Source organism: Malus sylvestris, chromosome 3 (assembly GCF_916048215.2).
Source record: "Malus sylvestris chromosome 3, drMalSylv7.2, whole genome shotgun sequence".
Lineage (NCBI taxonomy): Eukaryota > Viridiplantae > Streptophyta > Magnoliopsida > Rosales > Rosaceae > Malus > Malus sylvestris.
This window is the reverse complement of record NC_062262.1, coordinates 4176872-4200756: the sequence shown is the minus strand read 5'-3', so window position 1 is coordinate 4200756 and position 23885 is coordinate 4176872. Positions and strand designations below refer to the sequence as shown.

Here is a 23885-nt window from a genome sequence, read left to right as displayed (position 1 = left end):
CTGACCATAAATCTGATCTTCCACTGTTCTAGCATTTCTACAACAAATATTGTGTCTCTCACGGATCCCCTTCCACAAGAAGGCTCAAGACGCTTTGAATTTTCATTCCTATATTTTCCTTGAGCCATTGGTACAAGGAAATTTGAAATTTTCTAGCAGCAGCCCCATGACCTTCATAAGTAACAGACAAACAAACCCTATTTGTTTTGTAGCCCCCCTTGTCAACATATAGTTTAATATGCTTAATTTCCACGTGACAATTTTTGGGACGACGACATGGGTAACTCCTACTTAAACCAAACACGGAGTTATCAAGATTTGGATGGCTATTAATTGCTTGACACCAACACGGAAATGATACAACACAAGTATTATAAACAAGTTGAGTTAAGTGTTGAGTCATTCAACACGTGATGAGATTTTGAACTATAAGTTAGTGTTGAGTCATTTGACACATGAGATTTTGATTAACTATTTTCTATTAAGAACACAAAATAACATGACACGAACGCACAAGCTGTTCACAACATCACACTCTATATATAGGCCCATCTACATGTGTAGTACCGCCCAAACCCAAACGTAGCAGCTAACAATGCCCAGGTTTTCAGTCATCGTGGCAATAGTATTCTTATTGGTGACAGCTCCTTCTGTCACTAATGCCACCATAACTTGTGGTGAAGTGGTAGTTTTGCTCACTCCATGCATAACCTTTGGAGTGTTTGGAGGCACAGTGCCTCCAGATTGCTGTAAAGGCATAAAAGGGCTGAATGCTGCAAAAAAGACGACGATGGACCGGAGAATTGCTTGCAGTTGCATTCAGGAAGGAGCTGCAAGAATCCCCGGGATTAATTATGACCGGATTAACACTCTTTGTGATGTTTGTGACTCTCCTTGTCCCTACAAAGTTTACCCCTCCACTAATTGCTCTGCGTAAGCCTCAGTCTCCTCTATAATTCTAACTTTCTGTGAACATATCACCAAAGTATGACGTTATTATCAAAATACCGTTTGGACCATTGCCAGATTTTATCCTGTACTTTTGTAACTATACCACTCTGATCTCGTGAACTTCATTATGCATCTCACATTCATTGTTGGAATCGTTTACTTTTTTTTACATGGTGCCTACATGGATTAATCTCGAAGGTCATATTTTGCCGAAGCCCATGTAAAAAGAAAGTGAATTATTCACTTGTTGGAACTGATGAAATGAGGCAATGTGAGACGCAAAATGAAAGTTCAGGGGACAAAAACGGGAAATAAAGTGATATTTTCGTGATAGTTTAGGAGGCATTTGATAATTAATAAACAAAAGCAATAGCGTACTGATTGTAAATATGGGTGCAATTCTTTTCAGGGTAAGCTGAATCCATGGGAAGATTGGAAGATAAAGAATAAGGCTTCCGGGAAGACCATTCTTCAAAGCACAATGCTTTTGTGGAACTTAATTTGAAAGGGTTGGATCATATTGCATATGGATTGCATGTAATCCAAATTATAATCTACTAATAATAAATAAATAAAACATATCCTCTTTTATAAGAGCTCCAAATTGTTTGTACATACAACGCGTAGTATGTACGAACAATTTCTCTATGATGTTAGTTAAATTCTTGTATTGTATTCTTAAAATTTATCCAGAATACCCAACATGGTGTATCGAACTCTAATAAGTAAAAACAAAGGAAACATTAGATAAGTAAATCAGTCAATCTTGCGCATGTGAAAATTACTAGTGAAGTGAGAAGAAGAGTAAATCTTATATTCCATTCCTTCTAATCTTAGGATTTTGGGAAAAGTATGAATACAGAAGAAAGGAAAAGAAACATGTTGCAGTAGTACACAAAGTTGCAAGGTATTACATAAAAACATGATACAAAGGTAGAGAATGCTTTCATGAATTGGTAGCATCTCCATGCCCATGGCAATGACCTTCCATTCCCAGAATTTATAGCACTCCCCATAAACAAAATTTCCGCGTCGAGCAGATTGATGAAAAGGGTGCTTCCCCGTTTTAGGGAACAGCCCTAAGATTAAACAATGAAGAATGAATTTTAGACACAGATTTAATAAATAATGAAATAAATATGGAGTGGCCTCTCTAAATGATCGGATATCAATCTATGAACAAATCTACCGGACAGCATGTGCAATGGACAAGTTAGCAGGTGAGCAGCTCGGCAGCTAGTTTGTGTGTCAAAAGGGGGAACCTCTTTCACTAGCAGAAAGCGAGGGGCCTTCAGACTTCCCGATTGGTGCTCCTTTACTACCAATGTCAAGTCCCTGTAATTGACCGACAGGGCCGTTCTGCAACATATCTGAAAGATGGGTGTGAGAATTTGACTGATGCAGATGTTGGGTTGGCATACTAGACTGGGAATGATTGAATTGTCGCAACTGCATGGTCTGGTGACTAGCCGGTCCTGGTTGTTGCTGAAGCGGAAAATAAGCTGATGGATGGTTGTATGGCATCTGGTGCATCCCCAAGTTGAATGAATCAGAAGGGCTCATCCTCTCCCCTGTGGCAATCTTGAGCCTCTCAACCTCCTTCTTCAGAGCTTCGTTTAATGCTGCACAGAATATTTGAAACAAAATAAGTACTATTTGGATTAAATGGACAATTCTCTTCTGATATAATTAAGAAATAAGAAATATTTTAAGTATCTAATATGATAAAAGTTGGCATGTTGCTCACCGTCGCGCGACTGAGCTTGTTGCTCCATAGATTGTAACCGAAGCTTAAGTTCTGTGTTTTCAGTACTCAGACCTGTGGTGTCCCTCTGTGCGTAACAAGAAACAAAAAGGTCATAATCTTTAACCAATTAACAAACATTTGTGTGTATACGTATGAAGTGTGCAGAAGACAACATAGTTCAGAACCAGATGAAGGCTAAATAATAACTAAACATTGCAGCAGAGGATGAATTAACGAAGTTATGTTAAAGCACTTGTTCCAAGTATCCATTGTTTTGATTGATGAATGCCTTTTTTCATACTACACATCATTGATCAATTTAGAAACACATAAGATAAGAGTGATTAGCAATGTTGGATCACAAAAAATGTCCAAACAACGATTTCACGTTTGATATTAGGGCAGTGTTGTCAAAAAAGTTGTGCACGTACAGTACAATGAGAAAACTGCTAAAATACACCAACACAAACCTGGAATAATGTAAGTTGAGCAGAAAGAGTGGTGGCTTCTGTTTGAAGGGTCTGAACTTTGCGCTCAAGTTCTTGTATATAGCGGGACTTCCTTTCTTTTGAGCGAGCAGCAGACTGCCGATTTGCCAGTATCCTATATATGACAACCAAAATGTGAGGATCCCAAAACCCCCAAACTGGAAACAAATAGAGTTCAAGAAGTTCGTAGGCACACAAGTCTTGTATGCCACCACGAATCTTCAGTTCAACAGATTCATACTTTTCGAAATTTTATTCACTTATTATTCTCCAAATACAACCTTCATCCAGTTTAATATTAATTAACACTCGATCTCAATCGAAAGGGAATGTCTTGAAAACCAAGAAACAACCTACCTCTAGTGGTGAATTCTAGCAAAGGCAGAGCCCTTGATCAGGAAAATAGCTGGTTTGTGGCAACATCAGTTACTACTATGTTTTTATGCTAATGGTAATTAATAACAGCATAAACAGTTTCTAATTTGCAGTTTCTTTAATTCAATTTCATTTCCAAATTCAGCATTTATAAGTTCGTGATTTCCATATGCCAAAAAACCCAATTAGAATTCCTTCTCACATTCCACATTTTCTCAGCAACCAAACAGAATGCAGGAAAATAAAGTAACCCCGAAAGAAAAAAAGAACAAAACACAGACCTTTTGGCACGCTTGGGATCAAGGGTCCAGAGCTCTGCGAGCTTATCAGGAGGCATAGCTTTCTTGGCCTCCATGACCTCCCCGAACAAGCCGGTCGACGTCGACGACCCATCTACAGAGCTGCTATACCGGTGCCTGGACGGCCTCTTCTCTCCTCCTCCTCCTCCCTCACCGCCACCGGGATTGCCATTGGGCCCACCATCAGGCCCATCATTGCCTCCACTATTCTGATCCGAGGAATTATTGGACCCACCGAGCTTGTCTAGGTCAATGTACGTGGAGAACAGGTCCTCCTCCGATCCCATCTCCTCTAGACTCGCCGTCGACGATCCTCCGTTGAACGGATCCCCCGCCGCGGCGGGCAGATCCATCATGTCCTTCGGCAGCCGAAAACTCACCTCGGAGTTGGCCCTCCTGTGGCTCACGTCGTCATTGTGGTCGTGGTGGGACCCGTCCGCGTCATCCCGGATGAAAGGGGAGGCGGAATTGCCCAGCATTGTCGCCAAGCTCAGCGATGTGAACGTGGTGAACGAGGTTGAAGACGATGACGTGGCGGCGGCTGCTAATCCCGAAGCATTGGCATTGCCGTCAATGCCAACGCTTCTGGGAAGCGGCGGGATTGGATTGGATTTGGGATTGGGATTGGGATTGGGATTGGGATTGGAATTGAAGGTGAAGAAATCAGGATTAGGGTTGGATTGTTGGAGGTGGGGATCTTGCTTCATTGGCTGGGTGGTTTTTGTGGACGTTATGGGTTTGTTTGTCCCTCCCTCCCACGTGTTTCGCTCCACTCTGTGTCACCAGGAGTTATTCACTCTATTTTCTGTTGGGTTTTTGTTTTTGTTTTGGTTTTTTTGAGTTCTTTTGTTTTGTGTTCTTTCTTCCTTCGTTCGCAAGAAACACAATGTAAAAGGCAAAAAAATGTAATGTCGAATCTTTCGTAGAGACATACGGAAAAAAGTAATATTAAGAAGACCAACGTCTTTCGTCAAGTCACCGCTTACGTACTAATGTGCCTTATAATCATTTTTCCTAAGAAAAATGTAAATAAAGTTGATTAGTAAATTCCGGGTTAGTTTAATGCCATGTAACTAGGAGTTTCGATTCAGAAAACCCAAGAATGTTAGGAGTGCAAACTTAGGTTGAACATATTTTAAAACATGACTAGCACTTTAAAAAGAGGTCAATTCAACTATGGAGGATGATAATTAACATGGGAATTGGGTTTTGCAGGTGTTTTGGGTGGCACATGGAACTCATATGAACAAAGAGATATTTGACAGGCCTACAGAGTTTGATCTATCAAGGTTTGAGAACCCATCCAAACCAACCCTCCCCATGCATATATTCCATTTGGAGGAGGCATCCACAATTGCATAGGGAAAGAGTTTGCAGGAGTGTAAGTGCTTACTATCATCCACAACTTGGTGACAATGTTTGTGTGGTCACAAGTGTATCCTGATGAACCAATAACTAGGCAACTGATTCCATGTCCATCCATTGGTCTCCCAATCAAGATCACACCAAGAAAGCCTTAATTACTGTTTACAAGGCTTTGTTTATGCCTTATGCAAAGAATTTGTCATTTCTATGTGTATCTCATGTACTTCATATTAAGCTTTTTATTTCATGGTCCGTGAAATTGGTATAATTCTTTACGTTGATTTTTGAGATTTAAAATCGATTGAAATGGTCCCTGAGATTGTACACCGTCAATCATTTTGATCATTTTGTGAGAAATCTCAGTTAAATTGAGGATATTTTTTCCAAATCAACTCATCATATTAGACCGGTGGTTCTTCAATTTAAAGGATATTTCACAAAAAAAACCAAAATAATTGATAGTGGATAATCTCAATGAACATTTCTATCGATTTTTAATCTCATCAAAATAAAAAATTCAAAATCTCAGAGATCATTTTGATTAAAAAACCAAAATTTTATAAAGCAATGGAAAAATGGTTTAGGATGTAGATTGGACGCATGATAAAATGAATTTAGGCTTCGCTGGACGACATCATGGTACTGCAAAAGTAAACATGTTACCAATCAAATGGGTTTTTTTATTTTTATTTTTTTTATCGGCCCACTTTGAGCTTTGCTTACTTACGGTATTAGCACAATAACTCTATTTGAAAATCTCTCTTTTCGTGTGATTCTTCAGTTTTAAAGTATCTTGTGTAGCATTTAAATTTGAGAATTTTAATGAAATTTTTTCGATATTATTTATTTTAATTAAAATTTATATTTTTATACTAAAAAGTCAATCCTGATACTATTTATTTTACCCTTTATTTTATCTTTATTGTTAAAACTTAAAGTTTTCAAACTTTTTACATTAGTTTTCCTTTTAAACTATAGTAATATATAGCCCACATTGCTGAGCAAATAAGTATAACGAAAGGATATTTGTTATTCAATAAAATAAAAGAATTATTGTACGAACTACTAAGACGTCTGGTAATTGACAATTGTGGAGGTTCTTATTGTTTTTTGCCATTATCTGTGTGTTAATTGTGACATCACCAAGGACCACAAACCAAATTGCATTTCTTAATTTATGTCACTGTTAGTCCCCGACTATACTAAATTGCATGTACTACACCTAATATTGTCCTTTAATATTATAAAAGTAATCATAATTGTTGTCCTTCAATTATTTTTAATCTTATTTGGTTACCTTTTCATGGCTGAGTATGTAGCATGTAAGTAATATTTTCATAGACTTGGATTGTCTGCCATTCTTATCTCATACTCTTTCCATTCTCTTCTATTTTTTGTGATAACGGTTAAGCCACGTCAACATTTTATATTGATTTTTTATAGAAATAATAAGACAAAAAGTAATGAGAATATAAAATGTTGACGTGGCTTAACCGTGACCACATAAATAGGAGAGGATGGGAAGAGTATGGGATGGGGAGGGCAGACAATCCAAGTTCTATTTTCACCACTACTCACATGTCACAACTAGTAATCTTACAACCACATGATGTAACAATTAACGTGATAAAAAAATATGCTAAGAACACTCTTTTAAAAGTTGAGTTTTCTATGAATTTTCTGTCACCTCACAGTTTAATAACTTTCGTGTCAACATTATAAAATATTGTGCTAAAAACAAAAAAAATTGTAATGAATCCATAGAGAGTCTCCTTATTAGCATTTCTTAGTAAGAATAATTGATATAATAAGTACGCACAAACCATGACATTATGTAATCAACTAATTTCATCACTTGATACTATATTTTGCTTAGAAATAATCCATGATTATGGATGCTGAAATATTAAAGTGTAGTCATTAGGCATTTTCTTTTTGGCAAGAATATAAGATAACTTAATTAACTAACCCACTTAAGAGCTCTTCATATTTCTACAACAACAAAAATCAAGTCTTATCCCACTAAATGAGGTTAGCTGTATGAGTCTTAGAACGTCAGTGCGCTCAGTTTTCCGTCAAGTCTTCCGTTAGCTCCAAATACTTCATATCTTTTCTTATAATCTCTTCCAAAATTTTCCTAGATCTTCCTTTACCCTTTTGCACTGAGTCTCCATCTCATAGTCGTATTTTCTAATTAGAGCATTTGAAGGTCTTCGGTTCACGTATTCAAAGCATATTAACCGATTTTCTATCATCTTATCTTCAATTACGGCTACTCTTTCTATACCTCAGATATCCTCTTCTTAATCCTATCATTTCATCCTTCTAATTAATATTTTCTACTCCTTTCAATCCGTCATCCTCATATACTTTTAATGTCTTACAATTTTAAATTAAATGTCTTCCATTTTAATTTGAGCATAAATATCTTATTACTTTTCGTCAGTCTGCATAACATCGTACAAAGTTACTACAAACATATGGCTTTCATTTTAGTAATTGCGATCACTTTGATAATAGCTTTCTTCGTTTCAAAATTACTTCTGTTTAAAGGTCAGACCAAAAATCTCCCAGGAGGGTCTCTAGGGTACCCTTTGCTAGGAGAGTCCCTGAGCTTCCGCCGAGCACAGAAGCAAAACCGAGGCCCTCAGTGGTTCGAAGAAAGAGTTTCAAAACATGGCCCAGTTTTCAAAACCTCCTTGATGGGTTCACCAACTGTCGTTGTTACTGGTCAAGCAGGTAACAAGTTTGTTCTTGGTGGTAGAGATGATGCTCTTGCCACCAAGCAACCGCTCGCCCTTGCAAGCATTGCTGGCAAGGAAAATATATTTGAACTTACAGGATCAAGGTAATAAATAAGTCCCCTCCAACTTGTACTGAAATGATTTCTTGTGACACGTTATGTTATTCGATTGTCAATCTAAATCGTAAGTTATGTAAGTTTTTGTTATAATGCATGATCGAAATTCACGGTTTAATAACATAACAAAGGTCTTGCATTAGAACGTCATTTTGTCATATAGCCGGATTTTACAGTCTAATAATCAGAAGTGAACGAGGTTTCACAATCTAATAACATAACATGCCAGATAGTAATGGAGCATCACCTTTAATTTGTTTATATTCAATGACCGAAATTAATAGTCTAATAACATGGCATGTTAGATGCCTAGTGTTGGAACATATCCCTAAATTTGTATGTTATGATCTATGACCAAGATTGACAGTCTAATAATAATGTCCGACAAGGGAACACAACCCTTAATTTGTATATGATCCTTATTACATTTTTGGTTCAATACGAAGAGGTAATTTATGTTTGTTGTAGTGTAGGTACAAAATGGTAAAGGGAGCAATGATGAGCATCTTAAAGCCTGAAATTCTTCAGAAAAATATCAAACCCATGGATGAATTAATCAAGAACATATTACTAAGAGAAACAAAGAACAAAGACACCATAAAAGGAGTGGCCACCATGAAGAAGCTCGCATTTGAATTAGCATCCAACATCCTTACCGGCATCAAGGATGAGCACACGACTGAGGCTTTGTCTGATGATTTATCCATAGCCTTCAAAGCAATTGCGACGATTCCCTTCAATTTTCCAGGCACAGTTTTCTGGAAAGGTCTAAGAGCCAGATCAAGGATTGTAAGTCGTATTTTGCCAATACTTGAGCAAAAAAGGGAGGAGCTTTCAAAGGGGAAGTTGAGCCCTACAAGCGATCTGTTCACTTGCTTACTAACCCTAAGAGATGAAAATCAAAAACCACTTTCTGATGATATGATTATAGATAACTATGTCACCTTAATCATAGCTAGTCATGACACTTCAGCCATCCTTCTGAGCCTAATGATATGGAAGCTATCCAGAGACTCTGAAATCTACAACAAAGTTTTAGAGGGTACTAAACATAATAGCTATTTCATTTTTTTGCTTAGCAGCTTAATTAATTATGGCCAATTTCTCACACTGCTTATATACTTGTATTAACTTTCATCGCTTTGTAGAACAAATGGACATTTTAAGGAAGAGGGATGAAGAAGCAGAAGATGGACTAACATGGTCTGAGATACACAATATGAAATACACATGGAGAGTTGCACAAGAGTTGATGAGGATGGTACCTCCTGTGTTTGGTAGCTTTAGGACAACAGTTAAAGACACTCAATATGGTGGCTACGACATTCCCAAAGGATGGCTGGTAAATTTTTCTTTAATCATTAGCTTCAAACTATTCCCTCATCGCACAAGTAATTCTTCGTTGTGACAATATTACACCGTCACTTGATACAATAGCCCACCTATGTTATAACACGTGTTTTGTTTGTTACTCTCTAATATATAAATTCTCTATCCACCAATGTTATAACAGGTTGAATATACCTCATTGTTAACCCAAATATTTTGCCTTTGCCATGCACTCCGGATGTGCCATTTGTCTTTCACATGTAGTGGTCTCCTTTGTGGAGCATGATTGGTTTTTTGTTGATACTTAGTGAAAAAAATCTCCAAACTCTCATTCTCGAACTCTAATTAGCATCTAAGTAACATTTAAATAATTAGGATTTATTGCTTAATTATATCATATGGCAACTGCAGGTGCTTTGGGTGGCACATGGAACTCACATGAACAAAGATGTATTTGATAATCCCACAGAGTTTGATCCATCACGGTTTGAGAACCCATCGAAACCAATCCCTCCATTTACGTATCTTCCATTTGGCGGAGGTCTCCACACTTGCATAGGGAATGAGTTTGTCAAAATAGAATTACTCATTGTCATCCACAACTTGGTGACAAAGTTTGAGTGGTCACAGCTGCACCCTAAGGAAGCAATAACTCGTAACCCTGTGCCATATCCATCCATGGGTCTCCCAATCAAGATCAAACCAAGAAAGCTTTAGTTAGTACAAAGCCTGTTTATGCCTCATGCTTTGGTTGTTGATGATTTTGGTTTTGCACTTGAATTGGTTGTTCTTCAGATGAAAATCATGGAACTATTAATGCATTATAAATAAAAATTTGGCATGGATTAATTAACCTAATTATTTTCCTTAGCTATATATATCTTATTTTCGCTTGTTCTTGACCAATATACTGTAGGTTCATTTGCTCTATCTTTTTTGTATCCGTTTGTTAGGGCTTTGTAACTTGCGCATCTAATTAATGATGCTTATGTATAAATGTAGAGATCTAATATTACATGCAAGGGATTTGCAGCTCAAATAGTTAAGAGCGTTTACCATTACACTTAAAATCTTATTTTTGAAATCCCCCTCCCCTAATTCTTCCATTGTTTGGCAAAAAAAAAAGAGATTTGATTACAAGTTGGAGGGAATTGAACTGTAAACACGTCTTAATCCGAACATATTACCCCACCCTTCCTCACCCTTTGTGCTTAGCCAAGGGACTTAATTTTATCCTTTTGATTGCTTATCTCGTGGCATATCTCATGGCCGGTGGGTCTAGGCTATGGAATATATGATTTCTATAAATGTTAATACAAAAGGAAGATACATATATAATGAATTAATTAAGCAAAATCCATATTAATAAACCATTGGAAGAATAATGTTTGGGAAATCACTCAGCGACCAAAAGAAAACTGAGAATGTTGGATAAATTGTGGTCTCCATCCAAACTCCCTAGAAAGGAAGGTGGTGGCGATGACTTGGTGAATAATTCACGACAAAAGAATTTGGGCCACTAGCATGGCCTCTGTTTGGGGTCCTCGGAGTCATCGGCGTCATCGGGCTTTTTGATCTCGGCAACGTCATCGAGCTCCGGCCGTAGCCCCCATTGCCGGCGCTTCTTCTCGGCCCTTTCTCAGCCCACTTGAGCTCTGCTTGCTTCACACTGGAAGGGTACCTTGAGCAACACCCAACCTTCCCTGCTCTTTGTATGTACCTATAAGCCAATTTTACTTGTGTCATAAAATAAACAATCAGACAAAAACATTATTGTGTCCAAACATCTTGTAGTGGAGTTTCTTTCTCCTTGTATTAGGCCGCTGTCAGTTTGTGAAGTGCCAAGTATGAAGAACCAAGGACGGCACTGCTAATACATTTTATATCTTTAAAATTATATGTTACTATTGGTCCCGTTGTGTAGAACCACCTCATTCCCGGCCTTTGTTTAGTTTTCAGTTTCCTTGTTTGTTTTTCAAGATGTGTAGCTTGTTTGTAATTTTTCATTACATGATATGACAGTTGATGTGTTCAGTATTCAACAATTTAATGGTTTTCATCGTTTTTATTGAGTATATAATAGTCTATTTACCTTTTTTTTCTAGTGTTTTGACACGAACTCGTCCGATCTATAGTTTTGGGAGTGGAAAACAATCCATGAAAATGGGTATATTCTTTGAATTATTTTTTTATTAATGGGCGTCGAATTGGGTGCTTTTTTTTTAGTGACCAAATCTTCGATCTGAAGAGAGTACTAAAGCACATTAAACAAACATAGTAAATCCCCCACAAGCATCACAAAACAAACACAATACACAAGAATAAGCGGTGCAAATCTGCCACAATAGGTCAGTGTGACAGATCCGAGACTGAGGAACACACAAAGCCACCATGAAAGTGAGGCCATAAAACCGCTAGGCGGCACAAACAAACACAAACTACAGCGAAGCCGCAAAGGAAACCGCAGACGGCTCATCTGCTCAACGAAAACAGGACAACCTTTTCTGACCATCAACACTGTCACCATACCTCGAACAATTCACAGCACCACCACCAAAGCAAGAAAACCTGTTGCAAATCCCGCCATGAAAGGCTTCTTGACCACAGAGCAAGCCTTGATTCTCCCATGGGGCTCTATTAAATTATGGAGAGTTGATTCAAAACAGTGGGTGAAGAGATGGAGAAGGGGGAGGCAAGAGGTAAGGCTGGAGGAGAAAAATACGTAGGGAAGAGGGTTGCCGCCGACCCCAAGCCATGGCAAGGGGCGGTGGCTGGAGGACAAGAGTTTTAAGGTTTTCCCTTGGGTTACAGAGGATGGAAAGATGTTATTGACACTTTACAAATGTCATCAAACATTAACTAAAAGTGCAGTTTTGCTATATTATTTATTTACCGATCTAAACAAATGATTATTTTCTTAGAATATCAATAACATTCAAAATAAGAAAATTTAATCATTTTAAAGTTACCCCATATGGGTAATTATCGTGTTGAGCTAATGGTTTGAATCTAAATATCTAGTAATTGTATGATAGCACTTCAAATAAGTGGAAAGAAACTTGATCATAGTTTGACTTGGCCATACCTTTGACTGAATCTCCTCCCTAAACACTCAACGCATTTTCTACCTTCTGTCATTTCTGCCATCCCTACCATCACACATCGCCTACAATACACTCTTCCACATACCTGCATACAAATTAATTACTACCATATGATCCATCATCATTTCCATACATGTGTTCAATATTTTCTCAAATATATCGGCAATGCATTAGATATTGTAAATTTGTACAAATAACACGTACCAGGCAACGGTGGCGGAAAATATAGATGTAGTTACTGCAAATGGTGCAGATATTAGAGTGGGGAATCCCAGGCCTTCGTATTCCTCCTCTCTCTTTCTGGTACATGGAAGCCATGCTTACACCGCTCACACCACTCACGTCATGATCAAATGCCCCCAAGCTAGTCTCCAATCCGTGCTTCATACCGGAATTACAAGTGGGACCAGGACTTCTCATATTCATATGATGATCATTATTAGCTGCATGGCCATCATGACCATGATGCATCTGATGGCTATGATGGTCACCACCGCCCATATATCGACCGTGACCTCCACGTGCTGCATGCCCATGCTGATGATAATTATGATCATTGTTATCACCTATGCCATATGGACCGACGGGGACATTGTTTTCGTTGATGTGGTGGCGGTTGTGGTGGTGGCGGTGGTTGTCTCTGGATGCTTGCAAGGCACGGTTGAAGTCAAGGCTGGGGAGTTTGGTGAAAGGAGAGGGAGATGATGCTTGTGGGGTAGATTTGAGTTCAGAGATTGGATCCAGTATTAATGGAGTAGGTTTTTTCTTCTTTTCTGATGTAACTTGGTGTATTTTGAGCTCTGCAAAGTCCTGGAAAGTTAGGTTAACTGACTCATCTGGGATGCCTTGGTACATGTCTTCAAGCTCCATTATTGCCTTGCTCAATGTTGCCTTGTCCCCCATCTCTACAATTTTAGAGAGAGAGAGAGAGAGAGAGAGAGAGAGAGAGAGAGAGAGAGAATGTTAAAAGAGTGAATTAGTGGTTGGGATTAAGAAGGGCGATTAAGTTGGTTTAATAGGTTCCAATGAGAACAACGACGGTAATAAAAGGACAAGTTGAAGGGCCGGTCGTGGACATCGAGCATCAATTTTTCCTCCCATATTGAAACATGGCAGGGATTAAGGATTGTGATGTATTACAACCCAAAAAAAAAAAAGGTTTTGAATTGGCCCTCAACTGTGACATATATTAATTACTAATTATTTGAATGTTAAGCAGACATGAATTTGGTCAGTTGGCAAGAAAATTGTGCTCATTTAATTGCATTGCACATAAGTTAAAACCATTCTATAATTAAAAATATGTTCAGTCATCTTAAAATCACTTTCAAACGAGCTTTTATTTCATATACGATTGGAATTAAAAACAAAGCAAATTAGTAGACAAAGTTATGATCGTTTCACGACTTGGCTAATAAATATTTGTAGTGCCGTGGTAGATTCCTCAATTATAAATAAAGAGTTCTTTAAAGTTTGATTTTATTATTTCACTTTATATATAATCATAAGAATATATATTCAAAGAAAATTAGATACGTCTTTGATAAAAATAAAAAATTAGATACGTCGTGAATAAATAAAGTGCATCCCATGTTTTGGCAACGACGATTGATTGAGTTGGTAATGATTATTCTTTTTTCTAAATCAAGGTTTAGGTTTGAGTTCAACTGCTAGCAATCCCTTTTGGTAAGCGATCTGTAAAAACAAAAAAAGGCTAAGGCGCCTTCTGTAAATCCTCAAAGAGGCTTGTATTATGCCATACTGAGATGTGATAGCCTCCCATACTTTCCTTGACCAAAAAAAAACCGAAAACTAACGAAAAGGTAAAAAAAAAAACTTTAGTTTTAATGAAAAATGACAAATAAAGGTGTAGTGAATAGTACCAAGAAAATGTAAAAATGTGATTTTTCATTAAAAGTGAACAGTAGCATGAATGTTTCGTTAAAACTCCCTAAAAAAAAATGCCTCCCATGTTTCTATTATTTGGTGAGAAACTAAACAAATAAGCAATAAAAATGCATATAAATCAACGTCCCGGCCAAGAACAAAATAATTAATCTCGAGGCCGGCGAATTTTTTTTGTTTTTCAAGTAATGTAGGCAGTAATAAACTTGTCTGCTGCTATCGAAACATTGGTCTTCACTCTTTGCTTTGGTGAATTTTAGGTAAAACCCCCTGTCATTTTAACTCCTAGTGATGAAACAACAATGGCCGAGTTTGTTTTGGATTAAAGATCTGGGGCACATTTTTTCACCTTCTGCACGCTATTTTTAATTCTGACTCTTGATTTATTTATTTTTTTAATTCAATGGTTAGAAAAAGAGAGATGAGAGTGCAAAATGTGAAGAGTAATACATCTTATCACGAGACATAGAACACACTTCTTCATGACCATCTAAATCGGATTTTCTTGTTTGCTTCATTCGTCTCTTTTGCAAGCAAGTTCCCATCAAACCGGGATTATCATATATGACAACCGACCGATGTTGCTGTTAACAATTAAAATCCTTGGCCTTGTTTTTCCAACCTCGCTCTCATCTAAATTGAATTCAATTCACCTGACCGATAGTACCCATTTTGGAAATGTCCAATGCCAAAATCACTGAATGGGTAACGTCGGGTCTCCAAAACCCAATGTCATAGGTTCAAATCCTACAGAGCGTGATTCCGTTCTTGTTAGGTCTAATTACAACGAAATAACTTCACTAACTTGAACAGCAAGCTGAATTTTCCCTTCTATAGAATTGGTTTGAGATTCTTCAGTGAGCTCTATAAAATATACCCATGACATACACCGTTCAACACAAAAACACTTGAAACCCCGAAGAACAAAAGAAAACCCTTAGCACTCAACATTAACAGTTAACAAGTGATGGATTTTTTTTCCATAAGATTGATTTTTTAAGTAATCTCGTCCAAATCCGATTGCCGCAAAAGGGAAGTGTTCATGCACTCCGCATATGGTAATTTTCAACCGGCATCAATTCGTCTGTTTCGACAAAAAAAGAACAGATTACATTCACTGGCTGTGAAGAACTGGGAGAGATGTATAGCACTGGCCTCTATAAATAAAGCAAAATAAAGATATACTTCCGACAAAAAAGAAGGGCGACGGTCCGATTGTTTCAGTCCTCACCACCTCTACCCTCCAAAGTCCAATGCTGCTACGGACGAAAGGCTGCCTTCATTACACATGAGTCTGTCAGTCTCCGCAGTCTCTTGTGCAAGTAAAGAGGAACCAAGACCAGCCTGTGGCTCACACGTTTTGTTTGTGAGGAAACTTTCCCTTGTGCCGTTGTTTACTGGTTGGCGAGCAACAGCGTCAGCAAGCCTCAACAAGTTCAACCCAGAAACCTGCACATAATTGTGTTTGGGCTCACAATTCAGATCAATTTGTCCAGCGCATGAACTTTCAGCCACGTCAGCTTCAATTCTCTTCTCGCTGCTGCCTCCATTCTCCGATGAGTGATTCCTATGCAACTCGATCTCTGTTGATGTGCCATTCATTTCTGATTCGTCCTTGTGGTCATTATTATCCCTCTGGGCATTCTCCGCTTCACGTTCTGATTTGCGTTTCCTCTTGTTCATCATGAGGGTTTTGAAGCGCCGTTTTACTGTCATGCACACATTGCATGTGCATGTTGGCTTGTGCTTGCCCTTCCCGCTCGGGGGTTGAATACATACTATGCAAGTGCAGCCTGGGCGATGACGCGGATGTCTGGTTGTGGCTCCAAGTGACTGCTCACCAGAGTAATCCACACTATCTCCCAGAATGGCAGCACTAGCACTCGCCAGGGCATCCAAGCCAGAAGGTTCATGTTCTTGGGCTTCATTATGGTTTACTACGATTCTTCGCTTCTTTAAATCTGGGTGAAATTAAAGATGGCCATAACAGAAAAATATAAGTTTACCAATGCCTACGTTGACGGGTGTGGTTGGAAACAATACGTGCATGTGTGTTTGAAAACTGTATTATATAAAAGAGAAAGGACACAAAGGTTCAAGTTCTACCTATGCTTGGTCTTAGAAGATTATCTAATTCCTTTTGGCTCACCTCCTCTGGTGCAGAACATGAGCACCTGCGATGATATAAAACAAACACAATCAGTCTTGCATCTCAGTGATCTCACAGCACAAGACTAATGATTTAAGTAGCAACCTGTTCATATCCCAAGAATTTTCAGAGCATGTCCACTTTGGAGGAAGAAAAACGTCGACAGGCAACCTCCGCCACTTAAAGCAATCATCACACTGAGCCCATTGTTCTTGTCTCCTGGAATATAAGTTCCAGGTTTCACAATGCACGCACAAAGTTAGTCCACAATTTACAGCAGACAGCCTACCATATCAGGCACATGCTCATGTGCCAACAAGGTCGTTGGCTAAATTTCAATAGTGGATTCAAGAGACTTGAGGATGCTCTTTGTGGCCGGGTATAAATTAAATACATCCTCTTTCTCAATATGATAAAGTAACATAGCATAGTATATCTCACAAATACTTACTCAGATTCGGCAATGAATAGAGACCTCTTCCCAAAAACAGGAGGCTCCTGGAAAAATTGAACAACATTGATCAGTCGACTCATTGGACTTTGTAACCTTCAACGGATTGAATATGACAGAGAATCATAGCACACGTCTTCATATAACAATAGGGGCACTGACTATGACATACTTACATCATACTCTTCGAATTCATGATCTTCTATAGTTACAATGCTTGGTTTGACACTCGGGGGTGGACGAAGCAAGTCCTGTGCTTCTTCCCATGTCAGTCTCAGCTCTAGAACATCTTCTCTATGCAAGAGCAACCTCTTACTTTTAGGCCCAATATTTCGGGCCCTCTTCTTGTCAGAATTTGACACTGGCCGCTGCAGCAAATCCTCACTTGTTAAGTGACTATGGTTCTCACAATTATGCAAACTCGTATCCCCATCAGCCAAATGCAAATGTCCCGATAAAGCATTTAGGTAAGGGTCTTTGCTTCCTGTATTCGTTTGATAAATACTAGACTGACCACTTCCTGTTACTAGATTCTCAACGACACTAGGACAGGAAGTTTCCCCAGGAGTTCCATTGGGAAGGAAAGATGTTTGGGGGTCCTAATTGTTTAACATTTGTGTAGAAATGTCAGATTCCATCAGAACAAAAGAACAAAAACACAGTATGGACGTAAGAGGGTGAAGAATTTAAAGAAATATGAAATTATGATACTTGACCTGCATATCTAAACTTCTTGATGCCTTTCGGAACCCAATTACAAGTCTGCCTCCAGGATCTATCCGACTGAATGTCACTGCAACAAAAGAACCAGATCCAAATCTAGACTTCAGCTAGGAGTTCTTTTTCTATGGCGAAGTGAATGAGAAGCTAATGAAATAACTGGAAAAATGCAAAATATGTGGACTTTTTATCTAAGCCCTCTAAGCCAGAATATAGTTAAGCGTACCGGTATCACCAGCTTGAAGTTGCATAGACTGTATGCAAGGCGTTACTCCTTCTAAAACATACATCCTGCTATTATTATTTGGCCAAAATCTGAACTGAAACGTCCATTCATTACCCTTGACATCTTGAATCCTTATAGGAAGGCCTTCTGATTGAGAAATAGGAGGAAAGTATGCCTGCATTCACTTCCAGTTCATACAAGTGTGGCAAAGGGAAAAGAACACATACGCAAACAAGGGGAAAATGGAAGGATAAAGAAACAAAAATAAAATAAATTATCCCCACCTATCCTTCCCAAAACTAATAAATAACATAATCCCGAATTCATAAAAAGCCTTTTAAGAAGTTCACTTTTTAATTTTTACCTCAGCACATGCTTTTGGGAGAACCAGACGACCAATTCGACCTGCATCACTGGCACTTAGCACCTTCTCGAACAGTGGCACAATAGTAGAATTCAAACTTAAAAACATTTAAGGAAAATACTACATTCAAATAGACAGACAGTGGCACAATAGTATTAATATAAAACCAACTAAGGATACTCTCCAGCTAATTTCTGTAGCTCTTGGTCAGTAATCCTTGGCCAATATCGGGGAAGTAACTGACTCTTCCCTCGCCCTTCAGAAGGTGGCCTTGCAACACGCACATGGTGAACAGGAGAGGGAGGTCTCAAGGGTCTGGGCAAAATAGGCCGAATTTTTTGCCCCTGCTGGAAGGAGGAAGGCATCTTGCTCTTATCTCTTCCCTCCAAAATTCCCCCAGTAAAGGGTTGAGCAAAATTTGGAGTTGCAGATGGGCCTCCCAAAGTCATACTCAAAGACGGCTCAGAAGATGGATTATTCATATCTTTGACCTCTATCATTATTCTACCATTGTCTGGTTTGGCAAATGTTAATGATCCAATAGATGGTCTAGTGATACTTGAAAATCCTGGGCCCACTTCCCCCTTAGGATAAGTAACTTCTTCTTGTTTGCTTTGCACAGGAGATACATTTATATCACCTCTCTGAGATTGAGACGAAAGGTTGGATTCATTGGCCTCCATGACTTGGCACAATTGCAAAAGTTTTCCCTCGTTGGCAGTATCACTTAATGCTCCATTCTGAGGAACTGTAGATTGCTGATCACCGGAATTACTTATTTTCAATCCACCAAATCCATTTAACACATCATCATTCTGGATCTGCACATAAGAAAATAAGAATCCCTGAAAATCCTATAAGTTGCGTGTATGTGAGCAAGAGCGAGAGATACAGACAGATATATTCTGACAGATAAAGACCAATTGCTTACGTATACGTTGATTACCAATAGAGTATATCTAAAATTACTAGTGGGAGCCTGTGAGCATTTCACAGTATGTCAACCATGATATGTCTCCATTTATTTGCACAGGTGTTCCATTGAGCAAGTGAAAACAGAATAATCAATATTATGAATTGACGTCAAGTACAACATAAGATACATATATGTACATGTATAATTTCTGTCCTGAAGACTGAAGTTAACTATCAACCATGGACTCAAATGGGAGAGTTTAATGCAAACACATGATTCAGTGGAGATCAGGATAGTGACTTTAAAATGGGTATACAATAACCAAAAACCCGAATTTGTTCATACCACACGAGGTTGGGAAGCACAGCCAATACACCCTATACCCCCAAAATCCAGGCACTCATACAATGTCTCTGAGACTATGCATCCACAGTGGAGAGGCTGCACAAAATTGAATAAATTTTGAAAGTAGAGTCAGAGAGAGTAACAGAGGAGAGGGTGTGAAAGAGAGCTTCAATACTATTTTTTTTACATGACCAAACTGCAAGCTAACCTTGTGGCACAAATTGCAGTCCCTCCAACCAGTTTCCCCAGAATGGAACGTATTGCAGTAAACTGAATTCTCATACTCAACTCTGGAGTACACACAATAACATGACCAGCAACGGAAGATATATTGTAAACCAACAGGGGAAATAGGTAAGTATAATACAAAATGCAAGGTACTTCAACAGCTGAAACAACACCAACCGATAAGAAAGATAAGCACTTCTGCCAACTACATTAAGATGAATATGGCTACAGTTAGGTTCTCCAAAGGTTAGTTGATATAATTTGGGCCCCAATCACAGGGAAAAAAATTTCATTGTTATTCAACAACTTGGGTTACAATTTTCTTATTCATACTTAAATTAGCCGGACCACAAGGATAGCAAAAGTTCAGCACACTTGAACATAGGAAATAAAAAGTTAACAATTTTCTTATTCTTGCAATTTCTCCTTAGTATTTCTACCAAGGATTATAATTGTAACCCGATTATATGTTGATTATCGACAATGCCTCTAATTCCTTCATGTCCAACGATAAAAATAGAAGCAGCTCATGAACAATGCAACTAGTCCAAACCCACAAAACACACATAAAAATCACGACACAAAATAATCGTCAATACACATAAAACCCCACGTCAAGAACCACAACCCATATCCCATAATGCCCTCCCAACTCCGTATCTACCACTGAACAACTGAAAGATTAAAACTTTGACAAGCAAAAATTAAAAAGAGGGAAAAAAAATTACCCGCACTTGTAGCAGAGATGGGCAAATCCACCAGTTCGCAAAGGCCAACCTTTCTTCCATTCGTGCGTGTTGGCCGTCCTACACGAAGGATTCATGCAAATCTTGGAGTCCATCGCCCCAAATTCAAACTCTCCAAACCCTTAAATCAAACAAAACAGAGCAATCAAACCCAAATTCCTAAACACCTTTCGATCAAAACCCAGAGATTTAAACAGAAACCCCAGCAATAAACACAATCATACACAACATTTGAGATTTGGGCAATTATTAAACAAATAAATAATTCAAAATTAAATTAAATAGCAAAGATCAAACCTTGTTTTATCCAAATCGAACCCCAAATCGAACCCCAAATCTCGAAAACGACTAGTCATTCAAGAACAGAGCAGAAACCCACTCTGGAAACCGCCCAGAAGCGGCAGAGGGTGCGGCGGCGAGCTCGATAGAGTGAGCTGATGAAGAAGAAGAAACGAGTCAAAACTCAGTCAGCTGGGTTTTACCGTTCACGAACGTAATTAGTCGTAACGGCGAGTGGGGTTTTTGGGGGTCTGTCTGGGTAAGACCAGGAGAGAAAGCGTGTATTTAGAGAGAGAGAGAGAGAGAGAGAGAGGAGGGGGGAGGAGAGAGGGGGAGGAGAGAGAGTGCATGCAAAGCAGCAGATGCATAAAATGCATGCACGACACTTGAAGACACACCGCTTAACAAGTCGTCTCCTTTTTTTTAGTCGATGTGTATACACTGTACTGAAATTGTATTTTAGAGAGAGAAAGTGAGGAGAGAGAAAGGGAGGGTGAGAATTCCTATTAGGACAGTGGTCTGATCTGATGACCCGACGGTTTCGCTATGGGCTTTTTTCGTTTGGATCAGCTCTGACCTGTCAATTGTATTTCTTGGTTTGCCTGACCAAGAAAATGGAAAGACCATTATGACCTTATCTGCCTATATTTAATATTTAATAGGGTTTTTGAAAGAAAAAAAATTTGTGTGTGTGTTTTATTTTGCTTTTCAATTCTAGTCCTCGACTACGTAAGTGTATGTAATTTTAACTGTTTTGATTTAGTCATATTTTTTTTAATTGTGTAATTATATATATTATTATTTTATTAAAAAAGAGGACGAGCTTTGACTCAATGGAAATGTTGTTCCTTTGTGATCGAAAGGTCAAGGATTTGAGTCGTGTGAACAGTATATTAGCAAAGTAAAGATAAGATTGTGTACAGTAAACATTCTCCCCTCCCCTCGATGATCGCAAAACAAAAACCCTTGTTAGCTTGCAGGCCTATTGTTTTAATTAGAAACAAATCGCAGTTTGCCCTTAAAAGAGGGGCCAAAAGCTTAATTACCCCTTCAAATTTAACACCCAATTGCCTTAAAAACTACAATTTTTTGGCCAAATTGAAGACAAATAAAATAAATCTTTTCTTTTTTATTTTGCCTTGTAAAATAAATAACTCCAATTAGCCAAAAAAAAAAAGAAAAGAAGAGGAAATACTCCAAAAATGTAATGTAATGTAAATAAGTGTCACTCTGAATTTGTAATTAATGCCCTATGACGATGTTAAGGTTGTGTTGAAAAGTTTTTCTATGTCCTCTATAAACTTATCCTCTTAGCATGACAACGAATACATGACTTTTTATGAATCATGAGCCACTTTATTACATTTTTAGGCCTAAATTGGGATACAATAATGTATGATTCATGTATATGGTGCAAAAATTTCCACCCTCTTTTAGTATGAATTGCCCCATCCATTAAGAAAAAAAACATGAGATGGCTACTTAGACGATACGATGAGTTTTGATGAAGCTTTGCAAAGACGACGATGCTAGAGATGTGACGAATGCCAAAGATGGGCTGATACAACGAGCTCTTGCCACTTGTATAGGTTGGGCGATGAATTTCATTGGGACGACCATCGGATGTTGATGATATTACATTTAATCTAGTGATCATTGTACCTACATTATCGTGACTATATATTACTTTATCAAATGGGTAGAAACATCCCATGTTAATGATACAACGTTCAAGGAAGTTGTCTGACGCATAAAGATAAAAGAGTCGCATCATACGTAGTTGGAGTGCCTGACGCAACCCTGTTGGAGTGTCTGACGCATAAAGATAAAGACCGAGAGACTGCGCATCCACAGTGGAGAGGCTGCACAAATTTAAGTAAATTACAAAACTAGAGTCACAGAGAGAAAGAGAGCGAGAGAGAGAGAGAGAGATCGAATTTTTTTAATTTATAAATGACCAAACTGCAAGCTTACCTTGCGGCACAAACTGCCGTCCCTCCAACCAGTTTCCCCCGAATGGAATGTGTATATCGTATTGCAGCAAACTAAATTTTCATATGCAGTTCTAGCACAAACCCGTCCCTCCAACCAGTTTCCTCTGAAAGGGATCGGTTTGGGATTTGGGTTATCATTTTCGGAGCAGGATCCCGATCCTAACAACCGTACATATAAACATCCAATATCAAGTAACTTCTGAAAGGTTAAATATTCAGTTCAAATAGATAGCAGTCATCTGTTACCATTTTTTAACCATGCGAAAGAAAAAAGATGAAGGCCAATTGTGAATCATATAAATGCATAATGTTTTAACATCTGAAACAACATCGGTAGGAAATATAAGCAAAACAGCTGAAAAAAAGGAACTTGGTAAGCAAGAATCTAAGAGGAAAATAAATTACCCGCAATTGAAAACTTTCAGGGTTAATTGCATTTTACACCATAAGTTTCAAGGGTCATTTGCAAAATGAGCCATGAGGTTTCAATTTTACATTTTACACCACACGGTTTCTCAAGTAAAAACTTTTATTTGGTAATTTTGATTTTTAACGGAGATGCTATCAGCACTTTAAAAATTCTTGACCTGAATAGGTGCCTTGAGGAAGGAGCCGAAGAGTTCTTGCTGAAGCCTCTCCGGCAATCCGACGTCAAACAATTGCAATGCCATTTGAAGGAATTCGGAAACCCTAGCAATGAAGGGATAGCTTTGCATGGGAAGATGACCTCTATAATTAAGAACAAGAAATTATACAGAATAGAATCCTAAAGGCCTAACATTTATACCCATCGATACTTTAAACATGTCTGATGCATTAGATTAGGTACAATGTAACCGTTGTTAATTTCTTCATTGTTCGGACGTAAAACAGATTTAAATTTAAGCATATTTTTTGCCTCCTCCTCCGTTTTGGTACTGCATGTACAACGTAAATTCTAGACCGGTATGATCTGCATTACACAACTGAAAATGATATTAACGAAGAAAAAACGTACCGTGTGGTTTGATGCAACAGAATCCTCAGGTCTACTAGAATGTGGCA

At 38.3% G+C, this 23885-nt stretch overlaps 5 protein-coding genes across 5 annotated transcripts; 2 read left to right on the top strand and 3 right to left on the bottom strand.

Annotated features, from left to right (window-relative positions):
* The first annotated feature begins 552 nt into the window (after positions 1-552).
* LOC126614206 (non-specific lipid-transfer protein 1-like) lies at positions 553-1519 on the top strand. Its single transcript, XM_050281794.1, has 2 exons — positions 553-933; positions 1361-1519. Exons 1-2 carry the CDS (start codon positions 596-598, stop codon positions 1368-1370), a joined length of 348 nt encoding a protein of 115 aa, XP_050137751.1. The 5' UTR covers positions 553-595; the 3' UTR covers positions 1371-1519.
* A 225-nt stretch (positions 1520-1744) lies between these two features.
* Positions 1745-4714, bottom strand: LOC126614205 (transcription factor RF2b-like). The gene is made up of 4 exons (XM_050281793.1): positions 3843-4714; positions 3169-3301; positions 2699-2783; positions 1745-2573 (listed from the first exon to the last, which is right to left on the bottom strand). The coding sequence occupies exons 1-4, from the start codon at positions 4565-4567 to the stop codon at positions 2200-2202; spliced, it is 1317 nt and encodes a 438-aa protein (XP_050137750.1). The 5' UTR covers positions 4568-4714; the 3' UTR covers positions 1745-2199.
* A 2991-nt stretch (positions 4715-7705) lies between these two features.
* LOC126617297 (taxadiene 5-alpha hydroxylase-like) lies at positions 7706-10242 on the top strand. The gene is made up of 4 exons (XM_050285320.1): positions 7706-8073; positions 8559-9127; positions 9234-9427; positions 9826-10242. The coding sequence occupies exons 1-4, from the start codon at positions 7706-7708 to the stop codon at positions 10129-10131; spliced, it is 1437 nt and encodes a 478-aa protein (XP_050141277.1). The 3' UTR covers positions 10132-10242.
* Positions 10243-10698: 456 nt separating this feature from the next.
* On the bottom strand, positions 10699-13421 carry LOC126616571 (uncharacterized). The gene is made up of 3 exons (XM_050284642.1): positions 12723-13421; positions 12500-12603; positions 10699-11134 (listed from the first exon to the last, which is right to left on the bottom strand). The coding sequence occupies exons 1-3, from the start codon at positions 13419-13421 to the stop codon at positions 10873-10875; spliced, it is 1065 nt and encodes a 354-aa protein (XP_050140599.1). The 3' UTR covers positions 10699-10872.
* A 1952-nt stretch (positions 13422-15373) lies between these two features.
* On the bottom strand, positions 15374-21318 carry LOC126616722 (B3 domain-containing transcription repressor VAL2-like). Its single transcript, XM_050284813.1, has 13 exons — positions 20866-21318; positions 20551-20689; positions 19803-19884; positions 19595-19690; positions 18514-19154; positions 18334-18430; positions 17970-18144; positions 17740-17816; positions 17200-17622; positions 17024-17070; positions 16678-16791; positions 16530-16597; positions 15374-16384 (listed from the first exon to the last, which is right to left on the bottom strand). The coding sequence occupies exons 2-13, from the start codon at positions 20661-20663 to the stop codon at positions 15660-15662; spliced, it is 2658 nt and encodes an 885-aa protein (XP_050140770.1). The 5' UTR covers positions 20664-20689; positions 20866-21318; the 3' UTR covers positions 15374-15659.
* Positions 21319-23885: the final 2567 nt, after the last annotated feature.

What these genes read in the sequence shown, in the direction of transcription:
- LOC126614205 (XM_050281793.1), bottom strand. Translation starts at nt 4,567, where the DNA reads ATGAAGCAAGATCCCCACCTCCAACAATCCAACCCTAATCCTGATTTC. An exon ending in GATCCCAAGCGTGCCAAAAG is followed by an intron (nt 3,302 to 3,842) that starts GTCTGTGTTTTG and finishes TGTCATATATAG; the next exon opens with GATACTGGCAAATCGGCAGT. An exon ending in CTCAACTTACATTATTCCAG is followed by an intron (nt 2,784 to 3,168) that starts GTTTGTGTTGGT and finishes TGTTACGCACAG; the next exon opens with AGGGACACCACAGGTCTGAG.
- LOC126617297 (XM_050285320.1), top strand. Translation starts at nt 7,706, where the DNA reads ATGGCTTTCATTTTAGTAATTGCGATCACTTTGATAATAGCTTTCTTC. An exon ending in CTACAACAAAGTTTTAGAGG is followed by an intron (nt 9,128 to 9,233) that starts GTACTAAACATA and finishes ATCGCTTTGTAG; the next exon opens with AACAAATGGACATTTTAAGG. An exon ending in ACATTCCCAAAGGATGGCTG is followed by an intron (nt 9,428 to 9,825) that starts GTAAATTTTTCT and finishes TGGCAACTGCAG; the next exon opens with GTGCTTTGGGTGGCACATGG.
- LOC126616722 (XM_050284813.1), bottom strand. Translation starts at nt 20,663, where the DNA reads ATGGACTCCAAGATTTGCATGAATCCTTCGTGTAGGACGGCCAACACG. An exon ending in CATCTCTGCTACAAGTGCGG is followed by an intron (nt 19,885 to 20,550) that starts GTAATTTTTTTT and finishes TGTGTACTCCAG; the next exon opens with AGTTGAGTATGAGAATTCAG. An exon ending in AATTCTTGGGATATGAACAG is followed by an intron (nt 16,598 to 16,677) that starts GTTGCTACTTAA and finishes ATATCATCGCAG; the next exon opens with GTGCTCATGTTCTGCACCAG.
- LOC126614206 (XM_050281794.1), top strand. Translation starts at nt 596, where the DNA reads ATGCCCAGGTTTTCAGTCATCGTGGCAATAGTATTCTTATTGGTGACA.
- LOC126616571 (XM_050284642.1), bottom strand. Translation starts at nt 13,421, where the DNA reads ATGGGGGACAAGGCAACATTGAGCAAGGCAATAATGGAGCTTGAAGAC. An exon ending in TTTTCCGCCACCGTTGCCTG is followed by an intron (nt 12,604 to 12,722) that starts GTACGTGTTATT and finishes ATTTGTATGCAG; the next exon opens with GTATGTGGAAGAGTGTATTG. An exon ending in GGGAGGAGATTCAGTCAAAG is followed by an intron (nt 11,135 to 12,499) that starts GTATGGCCAAGT and finishes ATTGGCTTATAG; the next exon opens with GTACATACAAAGAGCAGGGA.